This window comes from Alosa pseudoharengus, unplaced genomic scaffold (genome assembly GCF_046254945.1).
Source record: "Alosa pseudoharengus isolate Yale_2024_CS ecotype anadromous, Long Island Sound unplaced genomic scaffold, YU_APseudo_1.1 YU_APseudo_1.1_scf_3, whole genome shotgun sequence".
Lineage (NCBI taxonomy): Eukaryota > Metazoa > Chordata > Actinopteri > Clupeiformes > Clupeidae > Alosa > Alosa pseudoharengus.
In genome coordinates, this window is record NW_027468718.1 from 9,219,898 (window position 1) to 9,243,787 (window position 23,890).

At 39.7% G+C, this 23,890-nt stretch overlaps 1 protein-coding gene across 8 annotated transcripts in view; it reads right to left on the reverse strand.

The window, feature by feature from the left end:
- Positions 1-22,770, reverse strand: part of LOC143100150 (nectin 1a-like) — a 57,308-nt gene extending 34,538 nt beyond the window's left edge. For 3 of the 8 annotated variants that reach the window (XR_012981854.1, XM_076263103.1, XM_076263109.1), the window contains exons 1-4: positions 15,704-17,978; positions 15,075-15,165; positions 14,724-14,927; positions 936-1,015 (exon numbers count right to left, since the gene is read on the reverse strand). Coding sequence is in view for 7 of the 8 variants with exons in the window: in XM_076263103.1 (XP_076119218.1) it covers positions 936-978 (43 nt within the window). In the remaining variant the exon portion in view is untranslated. The other 5 variants (XM_076263104.1, XM_076263105.1, XM_076263106.1 and 2 more) reach the window with 5 other exon arrangements.
- Between the last annotated feature and the right edge of the window lie 1,120 nt (positions 22,771-23,890).

The window sequence follows — 23,890 nt, forward strand, 5'->3', positions numbered from 1 at the left end:
CACTCATTTATAAAAGGGTATGAATAATGTTACACATGGCATTTTCATAAAAATGTTAAAAAAAGATGGAAACGCTTCTTTTTTGATTCCATGTTTCTACCACATTGTTTTAAAACCTTTAGTCATGAGGCAGTGTAATGTTCAGTGAGAAAAAACATATTGGTCAAAATAAAATCAACATTAAATCAATATTTGCCAGGGGTGTGAACAATTTTGTTCTTAACTATGATCATACTTATAATCTGATAGATGTTTGCTACTACAGTGAGGCTATATGTTGTTATGGGCATGGCGACTAGCCTGGGTGAACACAGACAGACCCTGTTAGCAAATTTGAATTTGCTCGGCAGGTTCATCTGAAAAGGAGTACATTTATGCCTGTTTCCAAATCACCAAAACCCAGGATCTGATTGCTTATCCAGTATGGGGGCGACTTTATATGATGTGCTGATGGGTACAGGGTTAAACAGATGTGGACGCATATTGTCTTTGGAGTAAACAACTGCATTTAAAGTAAACACTTTGTTTACAAAAAATATGTGGGTTTTGGTAATATTTGGTAAGAGTTTAATGCACCAATTTAAGTTTAATTTCACTGCTGGTTATACCTCTGGAATTCCAAGTCAGTGAAGCCTTGCCAGACCCACTTGCAATCTCAATTGCAGTCTGGTGTTAACCAAGCTACACGGTGACATCAATCAACTTATCCATCACATGAATCTGACATAGAAATACAAGCTTTCCAGACTATCAGGAATACATCCCATCAAAGCAATCACCTAGAAAGTTTTTTTCTGAAATGTAGCGTATCAAATGATGTTAAACGTTATGGACAAAAACTGAGGTCAAAATTAAACTCAGCTTTAAATTAAATTCACTGCTTACGTCTGGCTTATGTTTGATCAAATACACAGTAAATAATGTGTTGTAGGTACCTTCAGATTGCCTTAGTACGCAGAGCAACATAATGAGGAGCATCCTTCTTCCGACATTCCTATTGTTTCATGGAATAGATCTAAAATGGGAAACAAAGTTTTACACATAAGTAAGATATTAGGGCAAGGGTTCCCAATCTTTTTCAGCAGGTGACCCCATCATTTTCATGTCAAAAAATGTTGGCAACCACAATCAATCAAAACATACCAAAAATATGTTTTTGTTTCTGTGTAGACAGGCAAAATCATTTAGACCAATTATGTTATTTATATTATTTATACTTTTTTTAAATAACTGAAATGTAATTGTAAGTACATGTTCCTTTTTGAGATCGTTTATAGCCTATATCATATTCTGGTTAATGAGATGGTTGGGCCTGCACATTGCGCTGCAACCCGTCAAAGTGTGGTTGTGTAGTAGAGATTGCGGATCTCATCTAACATTGAGTCACGAACGGTACTTTGATTTGATGCACGTCAGTGCACTAAATCCGGCCTGGCACAACTGTGTTTCCGAAAGGAATCAACGTTTTTAACGCAAACAGTGTGAACTCAGAGATACTCCTCTTTTACTCTGAACCATAATTCTTACCCACTCACGAATGTATTCCCTCTTTGGTTCTATCGCAGGACATTTTGATAAGCTTTTCATCCACTGTGGTAGGCAGGTCTACAGAGCCTGCATAACAGTGAAAAGGGTCTCTCACCCAGTTGAACTTTGACGTGTCTATGTCTGGAAAGTTAAGTGGCAAAGTGATCCTCAAGACGTTTCAGGTAGTCACTCTCATAATCTGTGCGGGACAGTCAACAACACCATTCTCTGTTAGAAAGTTGGACAGCTGAGCGAAAGAAGGGACCTTTCAAGAATTGGCCTCTGAAAGGCTTTCTCTCCATAATGCAAGTTATGAATCTGTTGATGCAGTCACTCATTTGCATTACAGTTTTGTTTTTGGTCTGCATACCTATGTTCAGGTCATTAAGCTTGCCGAATAAGTCGGTCACAGATGCAAAAAGACACATTTTTTTCACACAAAAAGTTGACAAACTCTGTCTTGTTCACATACTTGGAAAACACCAACAATTCATTTCTCAGCTTGAAAAATCTCTCCAGCACCCTGCCTCTAGAGTTTAGACAACAGTGCTTCTGTATTAAAGAGCAAATTGACATGTTCCGAGCCCATTTCACAGCATAATTTCGTGAACAAAGTTCCTTACATATGGAGTAAAACTTTTGTCACCTCAAACCAAATTTGATTTGTATTTGCATTTGAATTGCCGAATTTTAGCAATTGTTTTGTGAAATTCAATTTCAGTCTACCAAAACAAAAACAGCTGGTCACAAAGGACGAGCAATCGAGTGCAGATTAATTGTGATCACAGCATGGGAGCCTGTCTCCGACACTGATGATTAGTTTGTAAACAGAATCAGCTTTATTGGCCAGGTTTACGTAAACAAAGGAATTTGACTCTCAAAGTACAACACTCACTTAACATATAAGAATAAAAAACATAAAAAGAGTAAAAGAATAAAAGCAGAACAGTACAAATAGAATGAAGGACAGTAGAATATGGCTATGTATAAGTATGTATTTGCAAATAAATAGACACTATGTAATGCAATGTCCCTGTCAAGGTTGGCAAGTCGTGGACACCTCAACAGACACAGGCAAGATGCAATATACAGTTAAAAAGAGGGTGGGAATGGTACAATATCAGTATAGACTGAGGTTTAAGATATAAATATAGTGCAATGCAGTTCAGTGCAATGACAATGTATTAATAACAATATTGTAACTGTAAGGTTGAAGTACATGAGCAGAACAGTGTTGATTGGCTTTGTTCAGTAAAAGGGTGGGGGCTTTTTCTGAGTGTTCAACAGAGTGACTGCTTGGGGGAAGAAGTTGACTTTGTGTCGGCTGGTTTTGGCAAACAGTGCCCTGTATTGTCTACCAGAGGGAAGGAGGTTGAACAGTTTGTGACCAGGATTTGAGGGATCTGTAGAGATTCTTGCTGCCCTTGTCCTGACCCTGGACCAGTACAGGTCCTGGATGGAGGTAAGGTCAGCTTCGATGATCCTCTCTGCAGTCTTAAATGTCCGTTGCAGTCTGGCCCCGTCCCGTTTGGTGGCTGACGCAAACCAGACAGTGATGGAGGTGCAGATGACAGACTGAATAATGGCTAAGTAGAAAGTGGTCAGCAGCTCCTTAGGCAGATTAAACTTTCTTAGCTGTCTCAGAAAGTATAACCTCTGCTGGGCCTTTTTCTGGATAGTGTTAATGTGGAGAGACCATTTTAGGTCCTGTGAAATGGTTGATCCCAGGAATGTAAAGGACATTGGACAAACTTCAGGAGTCTTACAGATGGGCTCATTAGTGTCATTAGTGTAGAGGGAGAAGAGCAGCGGGGAAAGGACACACCCCTGTGGGGCGCCTGTACTGATGGACCGAGTTTTGGATGAGATGCTCCCAGTCTGACATGCTTAGACTCCGAAGCCGTCGCCAGGCACCGCCATTTGCGTCATTTAGAATTTCAGCCGCAGCCAGCCAATATTTTCGTAAGCCAAATTAAGCCGCCATCTGAACTATTTGCATTAAATAATAATTCTATCACATAGAGACATATACACACAGGAAAAAAAAGATAAACAAGATCAAGAACAACATTTCCCCACTTGATTCACCATGTGTACTCGTTACGATACACAGGACTCACAGTGAATTGACGACCACTTAAAATTGCACGTTTTCCGTACAGAAGGAGCAATGCATTTTTTTCTTGCGCTGAGCTGAAATGGTGGAAAGGAGCAAACAAGGTAATATTGATCTCACTTCTCACATACTTTCCTAATTCCTACGTAGGTTCTAGGCCTACTCAGACTTATGTTAGATCTTCAGGTCCCAGTTGCACAAACACTTAAACCAAAGATTGATGATATGAACCAAATATTCTGGAACGGAGGGGTTTGAACGCGATATTACTGCAGTAACATTCCACCGTTTCCACAGTGATTGCTGAATTGCTAGTTCACAACGCATGCATCAGTGTACATTGAAGTGAAATGTGCAGCAGTTGTCCAAAATAATATAATAAGTGTGTGCTTATATTAACTATAAAGTTGAATAGCAAATTACATGTCATAAATATCATACTTTACTCCGTGAAGTTTGACAAGTGTGCATCTATTCTTACACAGCAGCAGGGACATTATTAGGCTAGGCCTACTTCAAAATGTTTTTTTTTTTTTTATTAAAATGTATTGTTATAGAAATATATAGTGTAGGCTAAGCCATGCATTGTTTGAAAATATTGAGTTGAGATCTAGTAAATCAGTATAACAGTCCTACCAACCTGTACGCATTTTAGCAACCACGCATTTTCACATCAAAATACGCCGCTACGATTTTTGACTTAAAACCATGCAAAACGAGCAGACATCAAACTTCTCCGGAAAGCTCCTTGAGCGTGTGAATCTTCCGCTAATATATTTCATTCGAGGATGAGCTACAAAGAGAAAGCGACAAGTGAGAATGACAGGCAAAGCATAGTGGCCCCTCATTATGTTATTTTTTCTTCAGCCAACGGTGGGTTAAATTAAAGACTTGATTTGCGTACCCCCAGCTGCCGTTTTGCAAAAAAAAAAAAAAAAAAGTGCGATTGTAAATTCACTTAATAGTCTGATGTTGTTTTGGAAAGTTATTAACTTACTTGTTCACCAGTTGTTAGCATATTTGCAATGTGTCGCAGATGGTTAAGGTTTTCATAACTAAGGTGCTAATGGAGCGCGGACCTTTCCAAGGCAAAATGCAGCCATTAACGAGTCTGAAAGCGGACCGAGGCTAAATATTTTTGAGCTGCTCATTAATGAGTGTTCAATTTATTTTTTTCATTTGGAGCATATAGATCCTTCTTCTTGATTATTAGCGTGAAAACAAGCAAGAACAAATAATAGGCTTCTAGACGGAGATCGAGCATTGTATCACTGTAGTTGGGATAATGTAGGCCTAATCATTGCAGCCTCACAGATGGTAGAAAGACGCCGTGATCTGAAAGAAACTAAATGCATGTGCAAGTGAAATTCTTTAAAAGCAATCAGTAATTTGCATTAGTCATCAGGTGATAATTGAACATTGAATGTTTTTTGTTTTACAAAAAACAAAACGTGTAGGCTATTTTGAGTAAAGGGATACACTGACAACAGCAGATGCCCATAAGCCTCTATCTACTGTAGCCTAAATCCAGGTGAATTAAATATGTTGGCAAAACATGGGTGATAGATGTATTTCTTTACAAAATATTTTTGTAATAATAATGGATTGAAAAGAGGTATAATATCAGAAATGATTGAATAGAGGCCACATATAAGAAAATGGATAATAGTCCCTATGAATGCATAGGTCAGGATTATTAGGCTCTAAAACAGATTGTCAACATTATAGAGCTACTGTAAAAGATTCAGTTTTCACTTTCAGGAACACATTGAATCACATTTAGATAGATATTTGACATTAAAGATGGGTCGCTATCCAAAACATGTCTTGCAAGTATGGCTATGTCTGTTTTTGGCTGCATGCATGAAGGCCGGCGTGAGCATTTTTTTTTTCTTGGATCGATGTGCTACTCAAAAAAATTCTTCAAGGTTGGCAGGTCTGATGATGCGTTCACAACGATCTTGTTTCAAGCAAAATTCTGCATGCGAAAAAGAGCTGTTGACCAATCAAATAATGATTTCACAGGGTTCCATGTCACAATAGAACGACAAGCAGAAAAAAAGCTGATAGAATGGGTGCAGTGTTTCCCACAGAATTGGATTCAATTTGTGGCGGTAGCTGACTTTGACAACGGGGGGGGGGGGGTGGTATTAAGATCGTCTTGGTAGTGTATAGGTCTAATTGGGTGCCTCTCACTTTATGACGTTTGCAACCCTTGCAATTGTAACAGTTGAAAGGCTGCTGATGTGTGGATGCGCAATTCATAAAGTTTTCTACATAGTTCAAATAAAGGTTCGTACTTCTCCTTGGGACAAGCACTTTTGAATTTTGGAAAACACTTTTCCATTTACATCGGGATTTTGCAAACATTCAGTGTCAGAGTCCAAACAGTATTCTAACGTTAGCTTTGAGATACTGCTTGATTTCATAACTTAACTTAGTTTAGTCTCTTCAATGTAGCCTACTATGCTGTGGAGACCTTAGCAGAGTTCACTTCAATGCAGCAGTTTTGAACAAATTTGCGCAGCATGGTCACGATGCTAAGCGGATTTAATAGCAATTTAGCCCGACGTCTTCTATGCAATGCTTCTATGTGGCAACAACAATCCTTCAACAATCGTTAATATTTTGTTTAATGCACATGCAGAGGAGGGGCAGCGGGCTACGAGAGAGATCGATAGAATATTCATCTGTGGCGGCAGATTTTTATTTCGTGGCGCCCCGCCACAGATTAGTCAATGTATCGGAAACACTGGGGTGATCCTGCTGCTCATGACGACTAGTCTCCTTAATAGACCTATATGCCGAAGTTACAAAGAGTTTACGTTACAGCAGACTCTCTCAGGTGTTCAGAACTCCTTACAGACAGCTTTCCCTTACCACCTTCCCATTTTACACTCAAGCAAAAAAGAATGAAATCTCACTAAAGCCGTGAACAGAGAGCTTCTCACTGCGCAGATTTGCATGAAACAATACAACATCCATTCATGGAAATGGAAGGTTTAAGAATAGGCCATTGATTAGGCATCTGAACCGATAGTTGGATGCAGCTCATGATAATATATCTTATCATACTTTTATATAGGCTATGCTGCTGACAAGCGCATTATGTCCAGGGTTACCACTATCGTAATTTTCCCTCAAGTTTCCTATAGGTGGCGCTATAATTAGCAAAATTATGTTTTGGCTTGTAACGGGTGATGTGTGTGGAATTAAAACTTACTAGTGGTGTCTGTTAATACCGTGGGAGGTCCTAAGGCCGCCAGATGTGAATTTGTGATTTCAAAAACACCTAAAAGTTTTCACAGGTCACAAAGTTTGTCAGATTTTCAGGAAACTTGGTGCAATGATCTACAGACCATGCCTCACAAACGCATTGCTTTTTGGACCTATATTTAAAACAGTTCGCCTGTGACAACCAATCAAGTTTGGTGGCCGCCAAACAGGAAGTGAGGTGATCTCAACAAGGCTTCCGCGTATCAAAACCAAACTCGGTACACACCCCTGTGGGGCGCCTGTACTGATGGACCGGGTTTTGGATGAGATGCTCCCAGTCTGACATGCTTAGACTCCGAAGCCGCCGCCATTTAGAATTTCAGCCGCAGCCAGCCAATAATTTTGTAAGCCAAATTAAGCCGCCATCTGATTAACTATGGCTGAGCCAGCTAGAACTATTTGCATTAAATAATAATTCTATCACATAGAGACATACACACACAGGAAATTATGTTTGGGGCCCCCTCATTGCTGCTCGCAGCTATATTTTGCTGTGTGTTGATCATCTCCATACAAGCTGATCAATTTTAACCACCACCGCAGCAGAGAGATTTTATCCCATGCTCTAGGGGTGTAACGGTACACAGAAGTCCCGGTTCGGTCCATACCTCGGTTGAGACATCACGGTTCGGTACAATGGAGGAAAAAGCAAATAAAAAATGCAGAAGGCATTTTTTTTTATTTTGAATGTCTCAGGCTGTAGGACCTACTACCTAGTGATAAAATCTCTCCCCTGAGCTAGCTGCAACAGCCTGAAGTGTGGAAAGTAGGCCTAAGATGTAAACAGTAAACAAGTACCCCACATCATCTACAGACTCAATCTGTAACTTGTAAACAAAATAAGACAATCAGCTATAAAACTGAAAATAGGCCTACAGCATCTCTTATTTATGAAAGTGCAAATTACATAGAATAATGATTTTTAAAAATCCACTTAGGCAAGACTTTCAACATTCGTGTTTGGTTGTATATGGAAGGGTCTACCGTTTGCCTCAATATTTTTCAGTGTGTATACAGTAATAATCTACTAACTGTGAAAATGTCACACTATTTTGCTTTCATTAAAAAATAGAGCATCACAGTACCGCCCACAGCCGATGCCGGAAGTAAGAATTCAATACAATTTCTCCATTGACAATTGGGGTATAAGCCATAAAAACGTAACTGCACATGGTAGACTTAAAACCAGCTACGGCTGTACTAAGCGATTGTATATGCTCATATAGACGCCAAAAGTTCATGGGGCACTAACCTTGTTTTGAAATAAATGTCTTTTATTCGCAATGTGTTGGATAAGTACTTCATTACCCACAATCCTGAACAATCCCACAATCCCACAGTGATGCCTCTGATTGGTGGAAAGGCCGTTATGGTCATAATTTGAAACTTTCTCAGCGAAAATTATTGACAAAGATGGCAGAGTCTTTTACTGCCTATTGTGAAAATCTTAATGTGATTAAAAACTTTCTTGACGAATATTGGTCCTTGTATCAACAAGGATTGTGGTTTATACATCACACAAACTTAGTCAGGGCCAATACACTTATCAAATAGACCACTGTAAATGTTAGTTTAAACACTCAAACTTTTCAGGTAGCCGACAGGCTAACCTTTAGCATTTCCAACATTGCATGCCATTACATAATGCAGCTAACATTAGCCTACATGCTGCAACACAGGTATGAAATATATTATGTTTGAGTGAGTGTCCAAAGGGGTGAAAGCCACTTTAAATCGGGTCACATTATTGACTGTTGTGTGTTCGAGAGTCAGCTTGTGGGTTTTGTAAGGGCCAGCATGAGGGACAAGACCTACAAAGTTGTGGTGAGTTTCGCAGGGAGGTTGGTAACGTTAATGCTGCTAGTTAACATTAGCTAGGCTACTGTAGCCTTCATACTGTATGATTCATATCAATCATTAACCTAGGAATACTTCTTTATGCATTTAATGAACATTCTGTGTAATAATTCACGGCAAGTTAATAAAATTAATATGGTGGTCCAAGAGCAGACCATGCACCGGTCCATGCATCAGCCCGACTGAGCGGTGATGACAGTCTGGTACGAAGCACTGCACCATGTTGCTAACGTTAACGTTAACCGCTTTCACACACACACACACACACAATATAAAATACACGATGATAAATATAAAATTCAATATAAAAACACTATTATTTACACGATTACTCCTGAAATAACTGCTATTAACTGCACATTCACTATATAAAAATCACTGTTTGGAGGAAAGGGTTTGCGTGCTGTCGCCGGTTGGAAGTCGTTCAAATGGGCAATTCGCTCTGGTTCGTCCTTGCTTATATATTATCAGAGAATGTCTAATAAGGGGAGAACCTTCACTCTCGGAACTCTTCCGGTGTGGTACTGCATCTAGGGGCGCTCGCGGGCGAGTCCAGAATGAATGGAGGTCTATGGAGCTGTACCCCTCAAAATCCACTTTTCTCGGGAAATAATTGTTTTGCGATTTGAGTAATTTGAATATTGTATTCGAAAGGGGAGACAAAGACAATACACTTGGTTGAGTATTATATTTTTTGAAGTCACTTAATTGTTCTAAAAAGCTTTTCAAACGTGTCAATGATGTCATTCATTAGCATGATCATAGCATAGCATAGCATCAATGCTAGCGTGTTATGGGCAACAACGACCCAACCTGTAAGAAAACGAAAGGACATGACTCCCGGATTATTTCACTTTTGATTGATAGGCCTAATCCATATCCATTTTGCGAAAAATAAAATAAAATCTGAGGGTTTCAGTTGTTAAATAGGTGAAAACAATAAATGTAGCCATGTAGCTCCATAGGACCCCATGTATTTTGGACTCGCCCGCAATCGCCATCTAGGTGAACTGCAGCCAAATTCGATTTGTATGGGATTAAGAGAGAGTGGGGAGGCTCTCCGTAGACGGGCTCTGATATTATTCAGTGAGGCGCGGTGGTTTATGGGATGAGTAGTTCCTTCGCTCGGAAATGAAAATATGTACACAGTCTTGTACCTTCGATTTTTTTTGTATTTTCTCTTCGTTTTTTCACTCGAAATTATATGTTGTACACTTATGAGTTATGCCGTAGCTGGTTAGCCTAAGACATGCTGTAAAACTCTCAAGATACAGATGTAAATGGGACAAATGAATGGGAATCTTACTTCCGGCACCTAACCGCATTTCGGCTGTGGACGGGACTGTGATGCTCTATAAACGGACTAACTAACTAAAAGTCACATGACTTGACTGTTCGCATGGTTTGTTTATTAGCCAGTTAGCGTTGACACTTACAGCCAGCTCTTCATGTGAGAGCACAACACAAGTTACCCTAACATAAAGGTGATCACCACGATTTACACCGCTTTCCATCATTACAAAATAATTTTAAGCGTTAGGTTTTGGCCCTATTTGTATGTGTATTTAAAGGCTGATAAGAAATGCAGGGAGACGTTTTTTGTCTTGTTCCAGTGATTGGTAGACCTACATCTGGGTGATGGAGTCATATGTGCGTTAGCATGTTCAATGTATTTCCACTCACATACTCAACAACTGATGAAACAATGCCGACACAGTCTTATCCTCCACTCTCTCGCCTGTACTACTGTAACTGACTGGGAAACCGAAGTTTTCCCAAACTTGCAATCTTAAAGAGACCTCCCTTGTGGGTCGCCACCACTCGCCATACCCATCAGTGCTGTTGCTATCTCTGACTGACTTACTGACCGTCGTAGGCGGACCTTGGCCTCCAGTGGACCAATAGTGGTCTGCCAGCCTCTTGCTATCAGGGATGATAGGCTATGGCCGTTTTATAGCATGTTGCCGTATAACATTTTGGTATGTAACATTTTAAATGAGGCCTTGCCTACCCTACAAGTTGTTAGGCTACACCAGTCTGCCCAAATGGGATACCTCGAGTCCAATATGCGGGAGCAAAAGGTGGTTGGGTGTGTTTATGTTGTGTAGACTGCTGTCACGATAGCCGGAGAAATATTCTTTGGTCACCACTATTTACTGATTTGCGGCTCCCATTGAATTCCATTAAACACACGTGAATTGACTTCCCATTGAACAAAACCTCAATTATGTGCTCAAACCAGGCCCAGATCTAGGCTGCTCAGATTGGGGGGGCAAATAGAAATTTGGGGTGGGCACAGTGAATATCGGAAGTGCAAAACCTGAAGCCGCAAGCCTGAGAGTTTTTACTGTCTGGAGTTCGCTGAAGATGGAGAGGAACCAAGAATGTAACGCAATGCAGAATGTAACATGACTAAATTAAAGTTACTTTTCTCGCGAACCGTTTACCACAACAACTTGCGGCTAACATCGTTTAAAAGCTGAGAAAAAGCTCTTTCGTGTGATGTGATACATGTGATATCTGTGTGAAGAGTAGGCTACTTCAGGAGTAGGCTAGTTCAGCAAAAAATGGGTGAATTTGGACACACTTTCTTGCCGTGTGCAGTCACATTCTCCACTGTGTAAAAGACTTAGGCTAAATTAATTTGCGCTGTGAATCCTAAGCTTAATTTGACAGGCCATAGGCTAAATAAAAATCGCTAGTCGGATGCAAAGCAGAATATCGAAAGAAAAGGGCACCAAGGCCACAGTGGCCTGTGATCCTCCGATTTTCAAAGGGACATCACGGCCAACGCAAGGGGCAACGACGTGGCCGCCGTAAAATTCCCACCTGGCTAGATCACCTTAGAAAGCTAACATGCACATTAGCTAAAAAAAACTAACCTTATTCAAAACAAGAATAATACAAACACTACAGTTAAAGGTCTTTATTTAAACCAGCAACAAGAATCTATATTACATCTAGTAGCCTATAACCTTTATGGAAATATGACAGCTAAGCCCTCTCCACTGAAGTATGAAACAGCAAGCGATGCACACAGTGTGGAATGGTAGGGGAACGCTGTTGCTCCGATAAAATTGACCAATTAGGTGGGGCAGAAGAAATATTTGGGGGGGGCATTGGCCCTCCCAGCCCTATTCTAGATCCGGTCATGGCTCAAACTAACGCCGCTGACTGACAACCATTCCACTTTGATAAGAAACTACATTTTCGTACAACATATATACAGCAAAAATAACAGAATCTGGATCAAGCAACGTGGAGAAATCTCAGGATGAAGAAAATTGTCGCTGCGTGACGGGGAGTGCTTTGCATTTCCCATAGACCTCTGAAGTTCGCCTATAAAAAAGAACCAAAACGCCATCTTTGCCCATATAAGGAGATCCGGTTGTTAATTGAAGCTAACCACCTATGGCAAGTTGCATTGCAAGTTAGCTCTGGGGTAGCAAAAATCTAAGTGTGCCGCCTTCACGTACCGGAGATCACAGTATCCACTCGAAGGCAGAGGTGCGATAATTCAAAATCCCCATGTTATTTTCTTATAGGAAAAATCGCCAGATACCAGATGTCAAAGATGGCTGCTTTTTTGAAGGCGAACTTCAGAGGTCTATTGCCCATGAGTCACGTATAACAGGTTACTCTGGCGGCCGTTATCCCTCACTTGTCAGAGTAATTGACCTATCGCAAGACCCGACCATCGAACGCGGATGAGCCAATGGCAGTCCAGCAGCTCCGCACATGTACACAAAGTCCGTTAGCTTCACCTTCACCAATACAGAAATGCATTGGGAGCCGTGATTTTTTCCGGTTTTATGGGATTGTATATGTGATGTAAATTGAAAAAGGACGGCCAAACAGCATGTGTGGGATTAACGCAACACCGATACATAGAATAATGGCTTTCAATCTTGATTATGCTTTTTTGTAATTATGTTAAATTAGATTAAATTAGCTCCTCCCAGCTCTCCCCTATTTTAAGCAAAGGGTTATTCCTTAGCAAACCACAATGAAACAGTGCTCCACCACATCTATGGATTAAGACAAACAGTTAACTCAATGTAAGTAAGATAAACAAGGTCGTTTATTGTTCTCAGCACTGCCAGCATTATGTATAATATGATTGTCACTTAGAGGAGACTCGTAGGTAACTAACGTTAGCATAGTTAGCTAACCGTTGTTAACGTGCTAGAATCCCCTCGTCAGACAAGCATGGGGCTGTGCACAGTAGTGTAACATTTATTCACCATAAATGAATAAGGTTGAAGTCGCTCTGCAACGTAGACTATGTTTCCGTTTATTTGCAGTACCATGTTCCTTACATCATTGGGGGGGGTGCATCAGGGGTCCGCAGCACATTGTCAGGGGGTCCCTGACAAAGTTTGCTACAAAATATGAAATTGTCTTATATGGCGAAAAATGCTACAGTATCAGTATTTGCCCAATTGATCTGCTGATACATTACATCAATACGTCAAAACACTTTACTATTAATTAACCGCCAACAAAATAAAGGTTATGTGAAGCAAACACTACGTGTTCAACACAATAGGCCTACATTTGACAAAGAAACAACAATCCTTTAAAAAAATCCTACATACTGTCAAAGTTTGCTAACATGACTATTGTGGTATTAGCACTCTACACTGAAAAAAATGACATGCAAGAATTACTTAATTTTATTTAGGTAACCATTTGCACTCAATTTAATTTAGCTACATCCAGCCATATAGATTTAGTTGAATTTGCTTAATATTTTCTTGCAATTAAAGCTAAACTAAATTGAGTAGTTACAACTAAATCAAGCCAAGCAAACTCCAATCAAATATTTTGAGTAAAAATTAGTATTAGGTAACCATTTGCACACAATTTAATTTAGCTACATCCAGCCATATAGATTTAGTTGAATTTGCTTAATATTCTCTAATGCAAGAATTACTTAATTTTTTTTAGGTAACCATTTGCACTCAATTTTTTTTAGCTACATCCCGCCATATAGATTTAGTTGAATTTGCTTAATATGCTCTAATGCAAGAATTACTTAATTTTTTTTAGGTAACCATTTGCACTCAATGTAATTTAGCTACATCCAGCCATATAGATTTAGTTGAATTTGCTTAATATTTGTATATAATTTCATTGGTAAAAATTAAGTTAAACTTCAAATTCAGGTTAAATAGTATTAACTTAAATCTCAAACAGAAATGATATAACTGTCTTTATTAAAACAAATGTTCAACACAGAAACACACATATGAACACACATTGTGACCCTTTGCTCTAAAAAATAATAATTTTCCCGCTCTCAAACCAAAGCAAAAGCAAAGGCAGTAGTGCCAAAGAGAGAGAGTGTGAGCACCAAAAGAGAGAAAGAAAGATTCAATAAATGGTTGTGAACCTTTGACCAAAGCCAAACACCTTACCAGTGAGTGATTGTGTGTGTGTGTGCGTGCGTGCGTGTGTAAGTAAATGTGCCGAGATAGAATGACAGAAAGACAGTGAGAAAGAAAGAATGAGAGAAAGACAGTGAGAAAGAAAGAAAGGTTCACAACCATTTATTGAATCTTTCAAATCAAGTCAATCATGACTGTGTGTGTGTGTAAAAGTGTGCCGAGAGAGAGAGGACGAACGATAAAGACAGAGAGAGAAAGAGAGAGACAGCAGGGAAGAGAAAGAAGAGGCCCACTTGCCCATCTAATGATTTGGTTCTTAAGATTGAGAACCTTGGGTAGGAGCTTATCACCATCCATCTGAATGACAACTTTTTGCATGAATTTGTAATAGTATTGAAGAGTTCAACATTGATTCAATGTGTATATGACCTCTAGCTTCACCAAAGTCCTTTTAGGCAAGTCCCTGCACTCGGCAGCCATAATGCAATGCTTTTTTGGCACTCATCGGGCATCCTATTTGGCAGAAATGCGCGTGCGCAAGGCTTCACGACACCAACCTTACTCCAGCACCGAGTTCACAACACATGATTGGAGGATTTTTTGAGTGCTGTGTCTCCTCATTAGAAAGTCTCTGGCTTCACTGCACAGCCTTGTGCAACAGACCAAGGTTCCTCCAAAATGATGCCTCCATCCACAACGATGCCGATGTCCTCATGTTCCAAGGGGTGGTTTTCTCTTGACACCTCCTTGCCATGGATATCCTGTACAAAATTTAAAAAGCTGCTTTAGGTTGACGCTTGAGAAAAGGTACGAGCTGGGAGCTGGCTTAAAGGTTTTTGGCTTAAAAATTGGCATAAAAATGCAATTTTTATTGCAATTTCAACATGCCCTTGGTTAGTGTTACTTACCATGTACATGTATGAGAGAATCATCATCTTCACCAAAATAAAGGCACGGGGTCTTGATGGCTGCCTCCCTCCTCAGATGTACAGTCTCTGTCTGTTCAGATACAGGGATATTAATTATTTTGTGAAAATACAATCAATACTCTAAATAATAATAACCTCTATTTATAAAGCACTTTTAATACGGAAGATTCAGTTCAGAGTGCTTTGCAACAGAAAACAGGCATTTGGCAAGCATTTCTTTCCCCTGTATTGGTTGAAACACACCCCATAATCTCGTCCCAACGAAGCAGCGCCAGACTTAAATTCTGACAGGAATTGAGTATAACGACATCAGGCTAATAAGTGAGTGTACCAGTTGGGGAAGGAACAATGTGAGCAACGGGAAAATGAGTGAGTGGGTAAATGTATGACGACTCATGTAGTCGTATCAACCCTGAGGAGTCCAGTTATAGTTAGACACAAAATTATAATGCCTCTATCTGTCGCTATGTTGTAATAAGGAACATAAGAGCAATGTGTGAGTAGGGTGACTATAAGTGATGGCAGTTGCAAATAGCAGAAACAGATCCAATGTGATCATTGTATGTAATATGTAAGAGAAGTAAACAATAATAGTAATACAAACTTACACCTTGCAAAATCCTCAAATGTTTGGTCATTTTATGTCCTTTAAACCTTCTTCTGGAACTTATGACCTTCTTCTTCTGGAAAACGGCGGTCACTGGACATCCAAGGTTACGCATCTTTGACCTGTAGCTTGCCTGAATACCCAAGCATTTCCTGATCCAGTCATCAAGCAAGGACATTTCTCAATACCTGTAACTAAAGAGGATAGAAACACATTTATAATATAAATATAAAGTATACATTTATGAAATATACTTATTTAATACATACACAAATGGTACTAGTTAATCAAACGATTTTGACACTTCATTTAATTGACATTTGACACATTATCTTACAATCTACCAACAATAGCTACACAGCCCTGCTTGTTGGTCTGACTGTCCCCTTGAAGGGAAAACATTTCGAATTTCAACACCATGGAACAAATAAAATGTTCAAGCAATATCTGCTTAACAGGTGCGTAGCATCAGCCTGTCCAGATCTTGCACTGCTGTTGAGTTTGAGAAATGCCACCACCACCACCATGCATATTCAGCGCTGGCGATGACATGAAATAGTGGTACTCCATTACTGACAGAATAAATAAACACGTTTCTAAACCTAGCGTAAATGTGGCTTTTGCCCAACATTGTCCGAGTTATGACCTGACCTAATCACTCACAAAACATGCGTCCTATTTCTTTCCTTTTTACATACCTTGGCCTGCATTCTGAGTCTCCAAACAAATGTATTTTGCAAACTCGGCATTGCTCAAGTTAAGTGTCAGTTGACTCCACAGGGGTCGGTGAAAACGTGTTTGGTCTGCTGCATAACGTGTTCGGTTAGCTAACTAGCAACGTTAAGGTCAACCATATTTCAGGCAAGATCTGTGTTCCAATTCAGTTAGCAGCTAATGTTAACTGTACAAACTTTAATGGGTCCACTGAGTTTCAACGACCTAAATTGTCTAACATTAAGGTATATATTCATTTTGAAGTTATTCAATCAATTATGTCGAGGAGGTAATAAAAGTAAACTTTAAGATGAACTTGTTAGCCCAGTTAACATTATATTGGAGTAGAAGTTAACTTTAGCTAGCTTGCTAGACGATTTCTTAAATATTCAAGAAAACAGCTCTATCGTGTCAAATAAGGCAATTAAAGACACTCCAAATTTGTAATGGTAAACTGACTGTCAAATGACGTTTAATAATATACCACTTACCGTTAAAAGTCAAAAGCGAAGATTTCAAGTGCAGATCCCTTCAAGCCAACGGAACCGTTTGCAAAATGGAGGACAATCATCTTTTGGCAGCCAAATAAACGCATGCGCAGCACTGCCTCTGAAGCAAAACCCTTTTTTCTTGCAGATATTACTTAACTGAAATTAGTTTTTTGTAAAACACAAACAAATCTGAAGCAAACCCCTTTTTTTCTTGCAGATATTACTTATCTGAAATGAGTTTTTGCAAAACACAAACAAATTGAGTATATAAATACAGTTTCATTTAAGAAAAAATTACTACATGTCAAAATCACTTTTTTCAGTGTATGTTTTTAAAATACATATAACATAAGTTAATCATGTAGCTGTATAGCCTTTTTTTTCTGTTAGATGCTTAAGTTTTATGTGTTGCGATTATGAGGGGTCCTTGGAGAATTTTCCACTCCATGAGGGGTCCCCGCCCACAAAAGTTTGAGAACCCCTGCCTTACATGACATGGCTATTAATATCAGTGAGTCCCACTCGCCCCCCGTCTAAGTTTGTCACCCAACAAACCTAGATATTAATCTGTATACGTGTCTCCATGTCATACTGGAGTTGTTACAGAGTCCGTGGCTCTGTAAAAGTGCCTCTTGGGTTGTAACTTTTACAGACAGACTTACAGCTGTCATTGAAGTTCTAGCAAAGTCCTTTTAGGCAAGTCCCTCCACTCGGCAGCCATATTGCAATGCTTTTTGGGCATCCGTTTTGGCAGAAATGCGCGTGCGCAAGGCTTCACGACACCACTCTTGCTCCAGTGGCGAGATCACAACACATGATTGGCACATGTCTTCTCAACACACCACATTATTGGCTCAATGTATTCACATGTCGACGTTTTGCCGCAGAAAGGGTGTGATATACAACTGGCGTTACAAAATCGATTCTATGGAGGATTTTTTGAGTGCTGTGTCTCCTCATTAGAAAGTCTCTGGTTCTAGTCACTCTAGACTCTGTCGGACTTAGCAACAGTAATTAATAGTAGAGGTCCTGGGTAAGATTTGTATGCACTTCATTTAGCGGAGAATATCTCAACTGTTATAGACTAATATGACCCCACTGAACAGCGTGGGATGTGTGCCGAAATCTCTACCCGGGACGAAAGTCCTGAAAATGACCACAACAGATGACACTATTATCACACTACAGGTGAATGGGACTTTTTTTTCCCCTTTATAGATATCCCCATACATTCTACCAGATTAATCTTCATATTAAGAGAAAAACTTTTTGTATTACACTTTGCCTAAAAAATAAAATGCAATATGCAAATGAGGCAATATCTCATTAAATGTGCATACATAAACCCTTGAAGCTACAGATTTTCTGAGGTGATCACAATGTTCACAGTGACCATAATTATAAGGTCTTAGAAGAGTGTAAGCATTCTGATTTGATATAAAGAAAATGGCTAAAAAACAGTCAACCTATTACATACAACTAGTGACATACATGAATTGCCAGTTATGTATTAACCTAAACTTTAAAAGCTTACATTTCCTACCTGTTCTAAATATTGCTGTCATCACGCCAGCACCTCCAACTTTTTTTTCTCCAACAAAAGTTTACTTGGCAGCCATAGTGACCTAAGGTCATAGCAGAGCACATGGCCGTAAGGCAAGATGACTTGTTAGATCAAGAAAAGTAAGGAAATCTACTCTTTATTCTTTGTGTTGGCATGTGTCTTCTTACGTGTCATTATCAGTTGTAGTTTTGTGTATTTAAATAATTATAATGAATTTGTATCAGTTGTATATTTAAATTGGTGTGTATTGTATCTAGCTAGCTAGCTGCTAGTGTTTTTTTTTTTTTTTTGGCAAAATGGGGAACATGTCATCACCAGGTTGTCTCAGACAAATTGATGAAGTAACAATGTCTTCATGTCATGAAGTTATTCCTCACAAAGAACAGATAAGTGGGTACATACCAATTACTCATATTTGAAACCTTATTTTACAAATTCCAAAAGATCTGGAGAAAGTGAGAGAACAACTTATGGATCTACATCACTGACACTGTCATCAGGTGACACAGATGTCTTTGTGTACCTATTATACCACATAACAATTGTTCTGGCTAATCCGCAACTCAGGAGTGAAAAGATCAATATTACCACTTCATGATATCTGCATAGCTCACACAGTGTCTCCCAGCACTACATGTGCTGACTGGGTGTGATACAACCAGCAAAATATCAACCAAACTTGTAGCTCTGAACACTGTCCACAAACCAGACAACTTTTTTCTGGTTCTCAATGTGAACTGTCCACAGCTAACAGAGTGCAACACAAATGGCAGAAAAATTCTTGGTCAAATGTCTCAAACCATCAACAGACATGGTGACATTTGACGACCTGCGCATTCGATAGTAATGCCCTTAAGATGGACTTTGAGAGGGCCGCTTGCACCTCAACTAATGCAAGAAAACATATACAAAGAGCCTATTCTACAGCAGCTTTGGGTCCAAACACCATTTACAGACACCACCTTGATCTTAAATGCAGATGCTTATGGTTTTGTAAGAAAGGGCAGTTTATTAGTCCCTGAGATTGTAATCTCAAAACCTGATCCCTGCTCGTGTGGCAAGTGTGCACACAAGAATGGGTGTCCCTGTCGGGTAGCTGGTATCCGTTGTTGCAAGTACTGCAAATGCAAGGGAGGCTATAGTTGTAAAAATCCTATCACTAAATGAGGTCATCATCCCCATACCTGGACTTAACGTTCCAATGATAATAGCAAGGTTGGATATAAACTTAGTTTTTTTCCCCCAGGCAACATTGTACCATTGTGGAATGAAAATCAATATTTTACAGATAGGAAATCATCAAAATCACTGTTATGTACTAGTTAAAAGCTCCATAAATCTCCCCAAACATTCTCCGGTATAGTATACATACACACCCAGCCACACATACATATCCATGAGTTTGCACACTTACACCAATGCATATGTATGCATACTGATGCACACTCATGCAAGTTACCTGCACCTAACTTTCTGAAAGTTTAGTAAGCAATTTGTCTCCAAAGAGAAACACAGGGGGTAGGCCTACACTATAGCAAATAGAGGGATCAGTCAGGCCTCAAACTTGGGGCTACAGGGTACAGGGTAGCAAGTTTGCAGCTTCACCGCAATATCAAAAAGCCATGGATGTTGGTATGATAGTCAGGGCACATACTCAACCATAGTAATGCCATTCTATAAAACTCCATGAAACACACTCATGCACTTCACACATACAGGTGCTTCCCTACTTAGAATATTTGGTATGGCCATATGCAAATCAATTATGGTTCAATGTTGCAGTTTTTTTGTCATTTCCTATGACACCTACATTGATATGTTATGAAAAGTTGTTGATAATACACTGATAAATGTATACCTAATAGTCACAGTTGATAAAAAATAAAAGGTTCCTAACGTTAACCTTTGAAATTCCATAGAAAATATGGAAAAGTGTGGTACTGATACAATAAACATGGAATAAACATGGTCATTTTCCATTCAATACAGCACAAAACACAATTAAAAATATCAAACCAGAATTCATACACATACACTACATGGTCATTGTAAACATTGTGATCACCTCATAAAATCTGTACCTTCAAGAATTTATATGTACACATATTTAATGAGATATTGCCTCATTTGCATATTTTATTTAATTTTTTAGGCAAAGTGTAATACAAAAAGTATTTCTCTTAATATGAAGATTAATCTGGTATAAATGTATGCGCTATCTATAAAGGGAAAAAAAGTCCCATTCACCTGTGGTGTGATAATAGTGTCATCTGTTGTGGTAATTTTCAGGACTTTCGTCCCGGGTAGAGATTTTGGCACACATCCCACATTGTTCATTGGGGTCATATTAGTCTATAACAGTTGAGATATTCTCTGCTAAATGAAGTGCATACAAATCTTACCCAGGACCTAGGGGGGCGGGACTTCGCGAAACGTCAATTACATTCAAAAACATAACTTCATATTACAGCACAATTAATAAATGAACGAAGTTTAAAAAGAAAAACACATTAGTAAGAAAAAACAAGATTTCTACTAGCCTGGCGAACCAGACCCACATCAAGATGTAGGGTCTGGGCACTCACCGTTCGCAGTGCTCAGTCCGAGGGGCGGGATAATCAGTTGTCTTTCAAATTCCCTCTGCACGCAATAGGACAGCGGCAGCGCTATGATCCCCATGCGTTTCCCACCAGCGGAGCTAGTTGGCTAATTCAACTTAATAAAAGCTTAACTCGTGTCACACTGTTCGCCAGCAGCAACATCCATCTTATTTGTTTTCAAGTAGCAGGGAATTCAAACCAAACCGTTGCAACTCTGCCATCAATCATAATGTTAAGCCCACCTAACGACTCTATACACAATTTCATTGGCCTGAATAAGTTTCGATTTCTGGAGCTCACAAGCCAACGGAGAGTTGCTAGACTAGCCCTGGCAGCAAATCTAATTTGCTGCCGCTAGGGGCGCGTCTAGATGTCTACCGTAATTTCCTGGTAAATTAAATATTTCATGGCGCTATTTGCGCTGCACGGCCACCAGATGACGCCATTTCGCTGCTTGCTTTTCCATCCAAAAAAGGCCCGAAGTGCAGTGAAATACCGCCATCTAGTGGCCTGAAATATGTATTTAGCCTATTACACTTATTAGAAAAGAAGCGACCGTACGTCTTGTACTTTCTCGTCAATTATTCGTGTAATCCCTCTGATATATTGTTTTTTCTTTTTAAACTTCGTTCCTTTATAAATTGTGGAGTATCATTAAGCTACGTTTTGGAATGTAATTACTCTGACATTCGATATTAAACGACCACAAATGTAGGCAATGGGCACAGTCTTAGGGGCTGACACTTTTGCCTACATAAAATGTCTCCTCGCTGCTTAAGCCAAATTCTGTTATTCCTGCTCTATATATGCTGCACCAAAATGTAGCTTATTATCAAAGTGAAATGGTTGCTGGCATAAGTCAGCGGCGTTAGTTAGCCACATAATTGACGTGTTGTGTTCAATGGAAGTCAATGGGAGTCGGAAATCGGTAAATAGCGGTGACCAAAGATTATTTCTCCGGATAGCGAGACGGCGGTAGCCTACCCCAGGTTTGGTTGGCAGTATAAGACACCATGGTGATATAGCGACGCTACAACATATACTTTTGTGTCTCCCTAGCTTTGAGAACATCATAGGCCTACCTCGCTAACGCTAACCCACTAATCGAGCTTCGTAGTAGCCTATAGTCCTATCCCACAGGAGGGACGACGAGGATAAACCAGAAGATGGCAACAGAGTCCGTCTGTGCAGAGGTAGCCTAGGCTCAGACACATTTCATTGTTTCATCAAATAGGCTAGGCTATTTCGCTGCGCTATTCTACAATAGCCTAGGACTAGGCTACGTGTTTAAACTGCGACGTTTCTCGTCTAAATAGCCTAACAAAACGTAAACTGTACCAACTTTTCCGAAATTAATCCCAATGTGACGCACAATGCCTCAACTTTCGCTCCGTATATTTACGAGTTTTCTGTCACTTGCCACACTTCGCAGAAATGCCTGGCAAAAATAGAACCGAACCGTAATCTACCGGTGTGCGTTGGCTTTACCAAGAAGCAGCGGTGCGTTTTTTTGTTGACGTCATGGAAGTAGTCATCAACACAAGAAAGTCAAGTTAGTCAATCATGGCGATAGTAGTAAATAACTTACACAGAATTGACTAAGCATACTCACCCGATGCTTGCTTCCTTTTATGCTACTACTGGACTAGTATGGGGTGTGGCTACAGTTAGACAGTTGTTAAATTCGATGTCACGTGAAGGGAAATTCCGGTTTTTAGCACTTTAAGGCCCTTTACTGGTTTGTTTTGGATGAACTAGAGTGGTGGACACCGAAATTTTGACGATTGGTCCTGTCTCGACTTTTCTGACTCGTTTTGAATCGCCTTTTCACCTCTCAGGGTGGATAATTTTCCTTTAAGGGAAACGGATTATTGAAGACTTAAAGACTCACCAATTCCATTACACAAAGGCTAAGACCACTCTTCATAGCCTATTCTATCACAGTCCAAATCAAAGTGCCCCCACATTTTATAAATGGTCAGTAGCATGTGAACCGGATAATCCCGCAATATCTTAGCGTTGTTTTTGTTGTTCTCATGATTTCCTTTTAACAGTTTCTTAAATTGATTGGTGTCTTATATTCCAACCTCTCTCCCTCTTGTTCAATCGAGTAGCATAACGTTCAAGTTAGATATGCTGTAGCCTATAATGGAGACTGAGGACCCAACAAGTATCATCCTTATGTAAGATGCTGTTACTGCATTTTGACATTGTAATCGTTCTCTAAGAAGAGTGAAAAGCAGTTTGCAGTAAAGCTTCTCTGGGTAAATTGTGATGCCCCTTCTGTCCCTTGGTGACGTGCGCACAGTGCGAGATGCGCGTGGTAGCGGCGGCACTGGACATTTTGTTACAGGTGCGTTTACTGTAGCCTATATTGACAAGTTAACAAGGCCGATGAGCTGTGATTGAAAATCGGGAATGGAGCTGTCCCTGACGACGGGACAAATCAAAATTAGGCCTACCCAAAATACGGAATGTCCCGCACAATTCGGACGGTTGGCAACCTTAGTCACGGGCCCAACAGCTTTTTGGGCAGAACACGTTTAGCCTAGCCTAGGCTACGCAGCCAGCAAGTTTTTACACCTTATAAACCTTGTCACCATCACCTCCGTTTTATTGAGAAAAACAAAACAAAACCGGTTAACTTTAACAGCAATTTACTATAGCTGTGCAGCCAGATGATACAAAGGGTTACGTGCAGGCTTCCGCGAAAAAATAGAAATAACATCCACATATGCAGCTTGGACATATTTCAGTGTGCACATCTATGTTAAAAAAGTACAGTATATATATGTATCAATAGGCCTATATTTCAAAAT